The following is a 14,245-nucleotide window of genomic DNA, read 5'->3' as shown; positions in this document are numbered from 1 at the left end:
GGTTTGAACCCTATTATTGAAAAAAAAATCAGAGGAACTTCAGGCCCTCTTATAATTGGGGATTAAGATGAGTTTATATACTCAATTGCATAGTTTTGAGGATCTTCTGGCCCTCGTAATTGTATAAATTTGAGAGACTTCATGTCGCAATCCCTGAGGAACTTCAGGCCCTCATGTAATCATATAAGAAAAATATTTTGATCGCATTGAATTTAATTACAATGGTCATTGAAATCCGTCTGAGCAATAAAATCATATTATACGGCCTTACCTTTTGAGCATATTTATGCACATAATTGTAAGATTGTATACCTGGATATCAAAAAAATATTGATATGCCTTTGGGAGTTACTGATCCTGGATTCAGCGGGGTCTTCCTCATCTTGCTAGCGATTCATTGTTGAAATTGGAAATAGACTGAAGATCTGAGCTAGTCCTCTCTATTTCCATCGAGAAGAGTTTGAGAAGCTAAATTTGTATATATATGAACCGATTAGCTAAAGAAAGAAAAGCTGTGTAAACAAGTGACCCAGAAAATATAGTCGGCATTTATCAAGGAATGAGATTGGGTGACCAGTAAGGGCTGTGGCCATACAAAGGCTGCGATTCCTTCTATATGTGGAACTAAACTCATGCCATAATTATCCAATTAGAATGGAACCAAAAGTAAGAGACTTTGTTTCATATTGAATAGCCCAGTAAAAAAAAAATTAGAGAACGAATGTAGGCAAAAGCAAACTGATGCATCCTTATGTAACCAAAAATAAGAGTTAGAGACATTATGGAGGTCAATAAACAGAATCCTAATGTATCAAACATCCCAAGTCCTAATCGTGATCATTAACCAGTGCGAAAAAAAAGAAGAAGGATAATGATCATGTGGGAACAAAAACAAAAAAAATCTTTCTGCCGATTATAGCAATAGAACAATCATTCAGCATCATCTGAATTAAAAATAAGCAAAAGAAACTCATAGATCAAGAACACCGGTGAAAAGCAACATGTTGCACCGTATGACTTTTAGATCATCATTGAGTTTAGAAAAAAAAAGAAAAAAAAAAATAGAGCGTGCTGATAATGTGTTATAAAGTAGGAAGAAGATAAAGAGAGAATAGTTAGGAGGAAGTAGAAGTGTTATCATTCAGTCTCATTAGCCTCATTTATATAGAGGTAGGGTTTACATCAAAGTACATAACTAATGAGTATTTACATGGACATCCACATAGATAATAATATTGACAACATATTCCTAATTATCTTATTTCTTATTGATTATAGACTCTAATTAAATTCTGATTTTTCTTGATTATAGGAGTTCATTGTATGCACACCCTTGGAAGAAGAAATTAGTGCAATTCAAAAGAGAGGAATAAATTAAGGATGTACTGGTCACTATTCAAGGAAAAGAAGGAGCATTGCATGATTAACTCCAGAGATATCCAGGGAATATATTAAGGGAAAAGAGATCAGAAATTTCATGACTTTTTCATGAGAAAATCAAGGAAATTTGGAGGAGAAATCACCTCTAGATGAATGGCCATGATTGCATAACAAGAGAGGAGGATTCCACTATAAATAGCAGCAATTCTTGAAGCCAAAACCATCACTTCTTCACGCAAATTCAGTTCATTAGCCTAGCTCTCTTCTCTCCAAAACCCTCTCCAAAATTCAGAAAAAGCCTCTTGTCGTGAAGAGCTTTAGGATTTCTCCAAGGCTGTTCGTGTTCTTGAAGGCCTAGCCCTGTGTTCTCTTGATGTTCTCCAAGGTTCCTTGAAGATCAAAAAGTGTAATCCATGACCCTTATTTCTGTTTTCGTACTCTTTAGTATTGAATTTCAGATTTTGATTATGAACTTTGTTATTGGAGTTGGATTTTTGTTAAGAACAAGTTTATGTTAGTAATTTTCAGATTCATTTCTTTATGTTCTTGAGTTGTTTATGATATCTCTACAATCTGATTTCGTACCATCCTTTTATATCTTTAAGCATGTGATTTTGGTTGAATAATGATGTTAATCTGCAGGTTAATAAAGCCAAATTTGTGTTCTAATTCACCTAATCGTTTTAGGGCAGAAATTGAAGTGGTAAAGGCTATGTACAATGGTCGAGATTATATGCTACATGTTTCGTGCGTTTGTAACTTCTTATGGATGCATACATCTTTGAATTCAGAATTCTAATTGCAATTAATGATTCATATTTAATGTTGACGGATGCTCTTCAGTATTAACGTGATGTTTTATATAAAATATTTTAAGTTATGGACTTTTCCTAACTTAGGAGATTAAAAAGAAGAATTAAAGTGGTACTTGATCTCTTCAGACTTGTACTTTGAATTCATTTCTGATATTTAGTGTTGGCACGATTTTAGGTTGTATAGATTGAAACAATTCGTTGCATGTTGACATGGTTTGAAAATTCTGATTTGAGTGTGAAGAAGTCGATCATTGTAGATAGTTTTATTTGTTTCATTGTTATTTTAAGTACGTAGATTAGGAACCGAATCTCAAAACCCTCATTTTATTCTTTTATTTGTTAATTGACCTTTTTGTGTAGGTGTACCCTACAATCCCCGGACTGAACAATCCCTGCTTATCCTATACTGACAACTACATTTTGCAGGGTTAAATTGTGAGGCTATTTTAGCCTCGCCAATTTTTGGTGCCGTTTGCAGGGGATTGTTAAAATCCCTAGCGCTTAAAGTGTCATTAGTTTTGTTGTTTATATAGAATGCATGCTAAATTTTTGTACTACACTTGTGGAATGGTGACAAATTGTGATTTATGTTAGGCCAAGCTATAATTGTGATTTAGTTTAAGTTTTATGAGTGTTACCAAATTAAGCATGTCTTTTATAATTGTTGTGCAATTTGTAGAAGTTTTTTTTTTTTTTTTTTTAGCATGTTGTAAATTGTATGTGTTTCACTTAGATTAATATAGTTAGGTTGTTAGGAATGCAGTTAAATACTTAATTGTTGTAAGTGTGTAAAATCGTATGAGTAGCCAAGGGCCCTTTGTTAATATTGGCATTAACCCTTCATTAGTACCTTGCTAAGGTCTCTTGAGGTTGAGGGTGGCCTTTATTAGCACTTGGAGAACAGTCTAACACATAAGTTAATTTCCCAGCTGAGTAAGGGGCGCATACATATGGTGTCTTAGATTGGGACCCTGGGTGATGGGTTCAATTGGATCTCAGAGATACTATAGAATGAGCCTAAACCACTATGTGGGAGTAGCCGATAGGGGCCTAAACCTCAATGAGGGAGTAGCCTCCGTAACCAATTTCACTAACGCTTGTCATTGCTTGTCTTTGTAGGCTCTATGATGTACGCTTCTTTATGGGAAATAGTTGGCATGTGGCACCATATCAAGCTATAATCATCCCCTTCATACTCATGTAATCAATCTGAAGACAATTCCAATGTAGCTAGCATGCTCTATATTTGAAAACCAGTTATACTATGATTTTGTAATATGAAAGTTATTTAATTGATATGATTTACTACATGAATGCTTTTCTTTACTATGCTTGAATGAAAGGGTTTAATTGAAAATATTGTTTATTAGAAGAGTGAATGAAGAAGTCTTTTACGACTCGCAAAATGGTCTTTTAAGACACGTAAAATGGTATTTTACGACACGCAAAATGGTCTCTTACGGCACACAATTAAAGTTCTAAAACATCTTTCACGGTGCACAAAATAGTGTTTTACGACATGCAAAAAATGTTTTTTACGGCGCATATTTTGTGTGCCACAAGAGAAATTTGTCTTTTACGACAGGGTATTTTATGACACGCTTCTTTGTGCAGTAAAGTTGTCTTTTATGGCGCACATTGTGTGTCGTAAAAGACTTGTTTTTCTATAGTGCTTGCTACCGGGCAATCTGCCATTACATGGTTGACAGTTTTCATAGGACAATCACATAGGAGACAATCAGTTTTCCCTTCATATCCTCTAGCTAACAGACGCGCTCTAGTAGGCAAAATGTCTTGGCAAGCTCTCCAAACTCAAATGACCATTTTTTTTTGGAACCTTGGCCTTCCATAAAGTCTTCCATAGACGGTGAATGACCTGGTTAAAAGTAATGTCTCTGGCTACAAAATAAGCTGAGTTGGTTGTAAAAATACCTTTCTTATGAGGATGCCAAGCAATCTTATCCTGAGGAAGATTATGACTCAATGGAATAGCTTTTATCATAGGTGCTTCTGGTGGTGAAAACAAGTCATTAATCAAAGAAACATTCCAAGTAGCAGAACTCTCATTGATGAGTTCAAAAACAAAATTCAGCCCCTATATAGGTGGAGTTGACCACAGCCCGATAGCATACCGATCTGTAGGAAGCCATCTATGCTCCCAAATTTTTATCTCAGATCCATTTCCCACCATCCAACGAGTACCAACTCCTAAAATTGATCGAGCTTCCAAAATGCTCCTCCAAGAGAATATGGATGTTGCCCTAACTCGGCCTTCCAAAAAGAGCCATTAAGATAATATAAAGCCTGATACAATCTAGCTAAAAGAGAATCAGGATTCTTTAATAATCGCCAACCTTGTTTGGCAAGCATAGTCAAATTAAAAAGATGTAAGTCTTCAAAGCCCATACCACCTTCATTTTTTGGAATACACATTTTTGGAATACACAAATGTTCCCAAGATTGCCAATGAATCTTCTTCTTTGAATAAGAATCCCTCCAGCAGAATTGGGCACAGAGTTGGTGTAAATCAAAGGGCTAATTACAATTTACCCCCTGAGGTTTGGGGGTGTCAGCATTTCACCCCCCCCCCCCCCCGACTCTCAATTTCAACTTTTTACCCCCTAAACTTTCTAATTTTCGTCTTCCGTGCCCAATCTTGATGCTCCGACGTTAAATCCGAACGTTGCGTTTGAAATTTAATGAATTTTAGAGGGTTTAGTGGCTAAATTACCAAACTAACCCAGAAGGACGTTTTCCCCCATTAATCTCAAAACCTCGATCAGTCCCCACTCAATTAACCCTAAAACAATAATAAATAATAGCACGGTTTCCCATTTCAGATCTAAAAAACCCGATTTTGAGGATTTGTAAAACCATTCCGTAAGACTAAACTGGAAAAGCGAAAACTAAGAGAGAAGTGAGAGATTGAGATTCCGATCAAGGATAGAAACCCAGAACTGGATAAGGTTTATACAACCCCAACCCCAAACCCAGGATCGTCAAGGCGGAATGGCGGACGATGATTGGAGACCGCGATCGGAAACCGAAGGAGATGACCTTCCGAATTACGGTAAGTGTTTAATCTCAATCGTGCTTTCTTATTTCGATTGGGTTTTGGGTGTTCTGTTATGGTTTCGATTGAGGTTTTTGTTTTAGGGATTAAGGTTTTCGATCGAGGTTCTGGTTTTAGAGATTAGGGTTTCTAATTTGGTCTAATTTGGGGATTCTATTTTGGGGACTGATTAGGGTTTTCGAAGCTTGAAAGTGGTTTAGAAGAAGTTATTTTGAACTGAAATAGGGATTGGCATGTGATAATTTATTGGGTTTCTTGTCTGCTTATGTTTATTGCTATGAATAAAGTACTGAAGATAATAAAGTAGGTTGGTGGGTGCTTTGTTTACCCTTTAAATACTGTTCAAGTGGTCCAAGCAAATAGTAAAGAATGTTGTTGTCTGCTTGAGTGCTGTTGTGGTCCTAGTTTCGATTAGGTTTGCTACTGTTTATATGTGGCTTTATTCTTCTTGATTTTTCTGCTGTCTGCATGTATGGATTAAACTTTGATTATTTTGGTATGCAGGTCACCCAGATTACTTTACTGTTAAGCTGTTTCATGGAGGTTATTTTAGTGGGAATCAGTATATAGGTGGGAAGGTAAACTATTATGACTTCGTGGACAAGGATAGGATGTCACTTGTCGAAGTTGATGGAATGGTGAGGGGGTTGAACCAAGACTATGCTGGCAAGAGGATAGATTATTGGTTTAGGATTGGAAATGAGGATGAGGCTTTGACAAAGCTTTCGACAGATTCGGATGCAGTTACTATGTGCTGCTGTGTTCCACAAATTAGGCTAGTGATTTTATACTTGGATCATTTGTATTTGAACCCCAATTTTGTGGAGATAGATGATGATGAGGATGAGCTTTCGGATGAAGAAGATGAGTACCATGATTTTGCTTTTAGTCAGGCTAGTTCTAGTGGAGTTGTTATTGAGGAGTTACCAGATTCACCAAGGAAGCCACCAAGCATGGTTATAAAGCAACTACCTGATTCACCAAGGAGGGATACTCCGAGAAGGCCTCCAAAGAAGTCAGCTTCTACTGTCAAACCTGAGTTGGAATGGCATGATGTAGTGCCACCAAAGAAGTCTTCTGGAGTTATCATTAGGGAGCTGGAATGGACTGATGTAGTGCCTACTCAAGCTAGTGCGGCTCAAGTGAATGCACCTAAAGACAAAGGAAAGCAAAAAATTGTGGAAGAAGAACCTGAGGTAGGTGTCTTTGATGGCCTGGACAGTCTTGTGGATGTTGATGTGTCTAGCTACGAACCAAGAAGCTCAAGAAGATCAAGACACTACAACAAATATAAACATTAGTGACCAAATCATAGTGACCAACTTATAATTGGTCACTAAAAGAATAGAATTAATGACCAACATTACCCATTGGTCACTAAAATAGTGAGCACTAAATATTTTCCAACTCCCACCTAATTATTTTATGTTAGTGACCAAATCTATTTATAGATTAGTGACCAGGTTATGTTTGGCCGCTACAAGTTTAATGACACTTGTAGGGAAACGATGTCGTTTTGCAATTAGTGACCAACTATTTTACATCTCGGTGAATTTTCAAGCGGCAACTTCGCGGTCTCCAAAAAATTATAGGCGCGCTCCCAATTCCCAAATTGTGAATGATAGAATGAAATATGGATATTGTGATACCCATCTTGTTCTTCTCTCACTCCGACTTAAATATTCTCCGACTCATACCCATCGACTCCGACTCAGATCTTCTCCTCTGCTCCTATTAATTCATCGAGTTATTTGAATTTCGAGCTATTGAGATTTTCTTTCGGAAAGATGATGTTGATTTAAATCTACTCCCGTGCTCCGACACCAAGGTCGCCAGGTCCGACGGCTTCAGCTTCGGGATCGCCTTCGCGCTAACTCCACCTCCCAGTTGTCTCCGTGCGACACTAGACTCTCGCCCTCTCCGTCAACTCCTCTTTCGCTCCGGTCCGTTCTCTCTCTCTCTAAACAGTTGCATTTCGTTTTGGTGATCCTTTAATTTTGTGAATCGCTACGGGGATTTGATGGGTTTAGGATTAATGTTGATTTTGATATTGATAATTGCAAAATGTTGGTCTCAGTTTTGTAAGCTTAGCACTGAAAGTATCAGATTGTAGTTAAGTTAATGTTGGCTTGTTTTGAATGCCATCCATTTATTGTGGTTTGTGATTTTGAATTTGCAGGATAGTTATGGGGGATATATGGTTGCTTTTGCTGGGCATAAATATGCTGCAAGGTCTACTGCGGCTTTTGTTGCCAATAGTACCTACACTGTCACCAGCTTTACTCTTGTAAGTGAGCAAGGAAATAGCAATTGGATTTGGAGTTTGAATTCGTTAATGTCGTTCGTGGTTTGTGGTTTAGGTTATATAGTGAATATGTTTGATTTATGCAGGTGCTTGAGTTCACCGAGGGCAGGCTGCAGCACCTGCATTGGAAAAGGGATGGGTGCGTCAAATGTTCTGGGAGCTCCAGGTTCGTTTTCCTGCACAATCGGGACTGTGCAATCAAGACAAACAGCTGCAAAACCCATGGAGGCACTGTGGATTGCAGTCTCAGGATCCAATTGGCATTTTCTGGGACGGATAAGCACCTATCCATTCTGAACTCATGGTATGAAGCACAGAACCTTGGTCAGTACTCCCTTTATGGTTTGTATTCAAATCTGAAGGATTCTCCCACTAGCCAGTATAACAAGTTTTTCTGATGTAAAATTGTTTCTGTCAGATTCTTGTAATTTTTTCACTACCCACTCGCTCGGTTTGATCGTTCACTTCTTTATGTTTCATTTGTATGCTGTTGTAAAGAAAATCAAATTTGAGGATCATTGTGATTAGAGGAGAGATATATGATTTTCAGTAACATTTGTGTGCTTTGTTTTGATATGAATGTTTCGGTTTTGATTTGGTTTGATTTTCCTTATTTCTAAATTTTATTGATCAGGTTGCTTTTCATATATCCAGTGCAAGGATTAGCTGGAGACAACGAAGAAGGATCGACAGATAAACGATTGGGTTTTTGTATTTCTGGGTCTGGTAAGAAGTTGCCAGTAGTTTGATTTTTTTTTCTCATATAACTTACACTCTCTATGTTTGTGTTCTTTTGTATTGTGACTTCTATATAGTGTGGATTTTAGGAAGTTTGGCGGTTAATTTTGCGATTAAATTGTATTCTGAATTATTAATTTATTAACTTGTCAGGATGCTCTGGATCTGCTCAATAGCATCGCTCAATCTCCATATGACCAAGACAAGTTCCGCCTCATGAATTCATTGTGAGAATGCATCCTCAATAAGGTCACCCAATCCCTCTTTCTCTCTTAATTCACACTCGTTTCTGTGAATCTGTGCTTGGTTTGTTTCTAATTGAATTTGATATCTGTGAGAAACCCAGTAATTTGATTAAACTAGTGACACAGAATTGGGTATGTTCTTGGGTTATGAGTTGGAATTTTATATATTTTGAGTGTATTTGATTGCAGAAGGGCTGAAACCCAGATTGAGATTTGTTCAAGGCCAAATATTTATGCTTATATTTTGCCTTGGAAAGTTTAAAGCTTGATTTAGATTCATGAAGTTGATATGATATGTGTGCCTATTTCTGTACTGGTAATAACCAATTTTATCATGGATCGAATTGCTTCGTGGTTCCAGTTTGTTACTGTGTAATGTCCTACTTAACCTGGATTATGGCTTGCATAGTCCAGGTACAAGCTTTGCTGCTGTGAAGTTATCAAAGGATCAAGCACCAAAGAAGTGAGATTTTATGCCCCTTAAAACCAATTGATTTTACCCATTTTCAGCTAGTGTTAAGTGTTTGTCCTAGAACCCTATTTATACTTATATATTAACTATTCTATTTAGTTAATGACATGTTTAGGAAGAAGAGACTGGATGACGTGTGTCACGGTGAGTTTTATTTTGCCTTCAAATGTGATACTCCCATGCATTGTTTGTACAAAAGCTATTACATAAAGTAGACCAGTGATAGGAGTTAACTTAGTTATTCATGTTTGGTGGTGTAGGTAAAGTAGTAGTGGATGCGAAGGTGGTCAACAAAGGCGATACTCCAAATTTGATGTAGGTGATTACTTCATTTTAACAAACCAATCTACAGTTCATTAAACGAGTCATTTATACTCGAACTTTGGTAAGACCTGTTATGCTAATTTGTTCTTCTATTTTGTATATCCAGAGCAGGACACAAGTTAGAAGCTGCCATTGAACAACTAGGTATCAATGTTTCTGCAAAGTAGCTCTTGACTAGGGTTATCAATCAGCGGATTTATCAACTGTTTACTTCAGTGTGGTGTAACTTTTGTTTATGGAGTTGATGTTGTATATGGATAGGTAACACCCCTATTTGGTCGTAAATGATGTGTTATTTCCTATAGGTCTGAGTACGTGTATCAGTATAGGAGTTATTATTTACTTTTCAATTTCTTAAGTACAAAACACACAATTAACAGGGCATTCATTAGCTTTCTATTTTCTTGTCATTATTATTTCTCTATTGCTTATAAATGCTAGCTTTTATTGGGTTAATGCAAGGAATTTCCAGTTTTTTTACAAGGAAAAAATTCCTTGCCAAAAGCCATTTTTCTTGTAGCTACTCATTGCATACTTTTATTTCAGGCTACCATATCTTGACTATGTGGCTGCCTAGTTATGTGACTCCTTATTTGGATGTCTGATTGTCTAAAACCTTGTTAGGATGTGAACAATATTTGACGGTGATTCTAGTTCTTAAAAGGCAATCTATCAATTAACCTAGGTTTAGACATCAGAGTGTTATCAAACTGGGTAGTTTCTCAGTTAGAAGGTGTGGACATCCTTTAGTGTTTCATTTTCCTGAAAAATCATGACATATTTCTTGTTTTTCACTCAGATGTAGTCTAGTCTGGCATTTCTTTTCCAGAAAGCCTTAGTCCTGGCATCTTGTTTGTTTTTAATGTCTTACTTTTTCTTATAGTGCATTTCGGTGTAAATAAACTCTGTCCAAAAAGAATGCAGGATTGGCTTCATAGATTTAAATATATGTAACAATTGTAGATATGATTGGGTTAAACTGATCGAGAATCTCTCTTTGTGTAGTTTTACAGGCAAGTGATCAAGTTGATTTGTTCCTCTTACCAGGTAAAAGTTCCTTTCCTATTTTCTTATTAATTTCAGTATATCTTGTGTGTTAAATACAAACAATAGTTGACTGAATTTGCTTATCCTCCTTGCTTATAGGAGTAGCATTTGACAGACCTGGGAGACTTTTGGCTTGCGACAGAGGGTATGATTATGCATATTACTGGCTTAGATGAAAATTTTATTTTGTCTTTCAAGTTTGTGAGCTGAGTTATTTGGAGGTGTCATTGTGTACTTCCCCCTTATACATAAGGCTACTAGAGATGTGAATACTGTCCCTGCCCTATATAAGAGTTTTAACTTAAGTATCATATTTTCTTAACCAAAAAAATTATTATCTTGTTCAGATTTATGACTTAGTGATCTTAGCCCATGGTCTTCGACAGTTATTATGATACTTTTCTTTCCCACTCTTTTTTTGTGTGCAAGCTCAGATAATGTCTGATTACTTTTAATCAGATTCATTTTACATATACAGCAAATCTTGCTCAAGTGAGGGAGGCAAATCAAGGCAGATCAAGCAGAAAGACAAGAAATGCAACTTGCAGAGCGAGTTGATGGCTGCAAAGTCCACTGCAGCTCAGCAATGAGGAGTTAGAAATCGTCAAAGCTGGTTGCAGCTCAGCAAATTGAAGAGTTAGAGGCAGTGAAGGCTAAAGCCGCTGCACAAAATGAAGAGTTTGGAGGCACTAAAGGCAAGACAAAATCATACTGACATACTTTTACTTAAATTGATGCGTTATCCTCCCAAAACTGATGGTATGCATAGTGCATACATGATTCATTTGTGCTGTTATAATTATATTATATCAAGGAAATATAATTAGTGTATAACTTATATAGTGAATACTAGGCCTTTCTTAGATGCAGCTCTTACCTACATTAGGATGAAAATTATAACTTGTTGTATATGTTTTGTTATATTGCAGATTGGTCTAAGCTTCAAAAAAGTACATCTTGCAAACTATCATTGAAGGCTTATGGAACTTCTAGAAAGACTTGTATGTATTCCGATTTATTTTGAAATTGCTATTAAGGATGGATATTGACATTTGTTTATTTTGGATATGCAAATGTAATAGAGATACGTGTCTTATATTGTATTGGAATTGAGTAGTTTAATATTGATAACTGGTTTTTGAGTACATTTCATTTTGTGGTGTTGGAGTATTGAAGGCTACTTTGATTTGTATTGACGCACTAAGTGATCAAGTTTGTATTAGCAACCAGGAAAAATTGCCGATTCAGTTACCAAACCAATGATCTAACAATATGGTCACTAAAAGCATGTCAGCGAATGGTTTTTAATGACCAAATTTTGCTATTCAGTGACCATTGGTAACACCTTTAGTAATGATTCATAGGTCACTAATGCCATTAGTATTTGTGACCATAAGATTGTGGTCACTAAAGACATTTCGAATTAGTGACTGTAAAATCGTGGTCACTAAAGACAATTTGTATTAGTGACCAACTTACATTTGTTGGTCACTAAATAGAATTAGTGACGGACCTATAGTGACCACTTTGTGACCACTTAAGTTTGGTCACTAATCAGATTTAGTGACCAGATTTGTTACTTTCAGTGACCAATGTAGTGGTCATTAATACCCAGATTTGTTGTAGTGAGAAGATCAAGAGTTCCTGCTGATGTGGAGCAAGAAGCTGATTATGAAACTGATGATGAAGACTTGTTGTATGAGAACAGTTCAGAGGATGAGGACTATGTTCCCAAGTTTGACAATGAAGATTATGATGAATATGGTTTGGATGATGATTGGTTAGGTGACATGGATGTTGAGTTTAATGAACTTGGTCAGTGGATAGGAGGAGCCGGTCCGAGAAGGTCCACTTCTGCAGATGTTGAGAATGAGGCAGATGTAAATGGTGATGACAATGAAGCACTGCATGGAGCACTTGACTCTGATGAGGAGTGTATTGGGAATGAAGTAGGGTCTGATGGGGAAGTAGATGGAGATCGGTTCCCTGAGTTCAACCCCAAAACTGATATGCATAACCCTCAATTCTGCCTAGGTATGAAGTTTGCAACCCCAAAGATATTAAGAGCTGCAGTAAGAGAAATAGCAATTCAAAAAGGGTGGGAAGCTTTGTTTGTTAAGAGTGACAGTGATAGGATAAATGTGATATGCAAAGCAGAAAATTGTCCCTTTTTGCTTTACGCATCGACGATGCAACATGCAAACACTTTGCAAATCAAGACCTATAATCCTACACACACTTGTGCTAGAGTTAATGAAAACCGCATGATTAGGGTACCATACTTGACTGAGAAGTATGCTGAGCAGATTAAGCTCAACCCCGATTGGTCAACAGGTATGAGTTCGGTCCAGTTTAAATTTTGTGTTTACTTTATGACTGATAATTGTACATATATACGATTTTCTGCATTTGTAGTTTGCAATTTTGTTGCAATTCTGTGTTAGAACCAATCAATATACTTGTATTTTGGTCCTCGTATTTTTCTGCATTCTCTGCTTTACAGATTGCTGCATTTCTGCAGTTTCTATAAGAGTGACAGTTTTGGCATTTCTGCATTTTCTACTTGCTTTACAGTTTGCTGCATTTCTGCATTTTCTGCTTTACTGTTTGGTTGTAAACTGATGATGAGCTTGGTTGTTTTCTTATAGAGTCACTTGCACAAGCCATGTCAGCTGGTGTGAAGGCAAGAGTATCAAACGTGCAGGCTTACAGAGCAAAAAAGGCAGCCTTGGCCCGTTTAGAAGCTGACATCAAGGAGCAATATGCAAGGATAAGGGACTATGGGGATGAGCTTAGAAGAGCAGATCCAAATACCACCATTGACATCAAGTGTGACTTCAATGAAGGCCAATTACCTGTGTTCAAGAGGATGTATATCTGTTTAGGAGCACTTAAGATGGGATTTAGAGCTGGATGCAGGTCCATACTTGGCCTCGATGGGTGCCATTTGAAGAGCTGCTATGGAGGTCAGCTACTTACAGCTGTGGGGTTGGATGCAAATAACACAACCTGGGTGTTGGCCTATGCTATGGTAGAGTTGGAGAATACTGACATCTGGACTTGGTTTTTGGACCTGTTAGCTAAGGATCTGAACATAAGGGATGAAGGAGCTGGTTGGACTTTCATTAGTGATAAACAGAAGGGGTTGTTACCTGCTTTTGAGGAAGTTATGCCACTTGCAGACCTGAGATTTTGTGTTAGACACTTGTGGACGAACTTCAACAAATTATTTCCTGGCAAGGTGATGAAGGATCAGCTTTGGGCATGTGCCAAGGCCACCACCGAGAATTATTTCATCAAGGAAATGGTCTTGATGAACCAATTGGATCCTTCAGCATAGGAATGGCTAATGCGTAAGTGAAGTTGTGTTTATTTCCTTTTATTTTAAGTGTACTTCAGTATATTTAGTTTAAGTGTTCATTTCAATTGTACTTAAGAATCCTTATCTTGTTTGTAGATCCTGATAGGCCTGCCAATCACTGGTCTCGAGCACATTTCAAAACACACCTGAAGTGTGACATCCTCTTGAATAATTTGTCGGAGAGCTTCAATTCATTCATTGTACCAGCTAGAAAGAAGCCAATTGTGACCTGTTTTGAAGAAATAAGGGTTAAGCTGATGAGGAGGATCCATGTGAGGAGGGATAAGATGCTGAAACATGAAGATACAATCTGCCCCAAACCTAGGGAGATATTGGAGAAAAACAAGCTCAAGGCTGCAACTGATTGCATACCTACTGGATCAGGTGGGCCACAAATTGAAGTTGCAAGCATAGGAGGCAGCAAGTATGTGGTGAACCTTGAAGCCCATACTTGTGCATGCAGAAGATGGGATTTAACTGGCATC

General features: G+C 37.3%; 2 protein-coding genes across 5 annotated transcripts; both read left to right on the top strand.

The window, feature by feature from the left end:
• The first annotated feature begins 7,738 nt into the window (after positions 1-7,738).
• LOC133737672 (uncharacterized) lies at positions 7,739-11,523 on the top strand. 4 transcript variants are annotated; one of them, XM_062165195.1, is made up of 11 exons: positions 7,739-7,877; positions 8,208-8,299; positions 8,465-8,560; positions 8,971-9,019; positions 9,128-9,172; positions 9,289-9,343; positions 9,459-9,496; positions 10,358-10,399; positions 10,499-10,544; positions 10,878-11,094; positions 11,329-11,523. In XM_062165195.1, exons 5-10 carry the CDS (start codon positions 9,136-9,138, stop codon positions 10,987-10,989), a joined length of 330 nt encoding a protein of 109 aa, XP_062021179.1. In that variant the 5' UTR covers positions 7,739-7,877; positions 8,208-8,299; positions 8,465-8,560; positions 8,971-9,019; positions 9,128-9,135; the 3' UTR covers positions 10,990-11,094; positions 11,329-11,523. The 4 variants fall into 4 exon arrangements, with proteins under 4 accessions (XP_062021179.1, XP_062021175.1, XP_062021168.1 ...); XM_062165191.1 differs by having other exon boundaries at positions 8,918-9,019; XM_062165184.1 differs by having other exon boundaries at positions 8,465-9,019.
• On the top strand, positions 11,071-13,739 carry LOC133728265 (uncharacterized). The gene is made up of 4 exons (XM_062155664.1): positions 11,071-11,158; positions 11,329-11,400; positions 12,026-12,733; positions 13,048-13,739. Exons 1-4 carry the CDS (start codon positions 11,071-11,073, stop codon positions 13,737-13,739), a joined length of 1,560 nt encoding a protein of 519 aa, XP_062011648.1.
• Positions 13,740-14,245: the final 506 nt, after the last annotated feature.

Source organism: Rosa rugosa, chromosome 1, assembly GCF_958449725.1.
Source record: "Rosa rugosa chromosome 1, drRosRugo1.1, whole genome shotgun sequence".
Lineage (NCBI taxonomy): Eukaryota > Viridiplantae > Streptophyta > Magnoliopsida > Rosales > Rosaceae > Rosa > Rosa rugosa.
The sequence above is the reverse complement of the archived record's forward strand: the minus strand, read 5'-3'. Positions and strand labels throughout refer to the sequence as shown.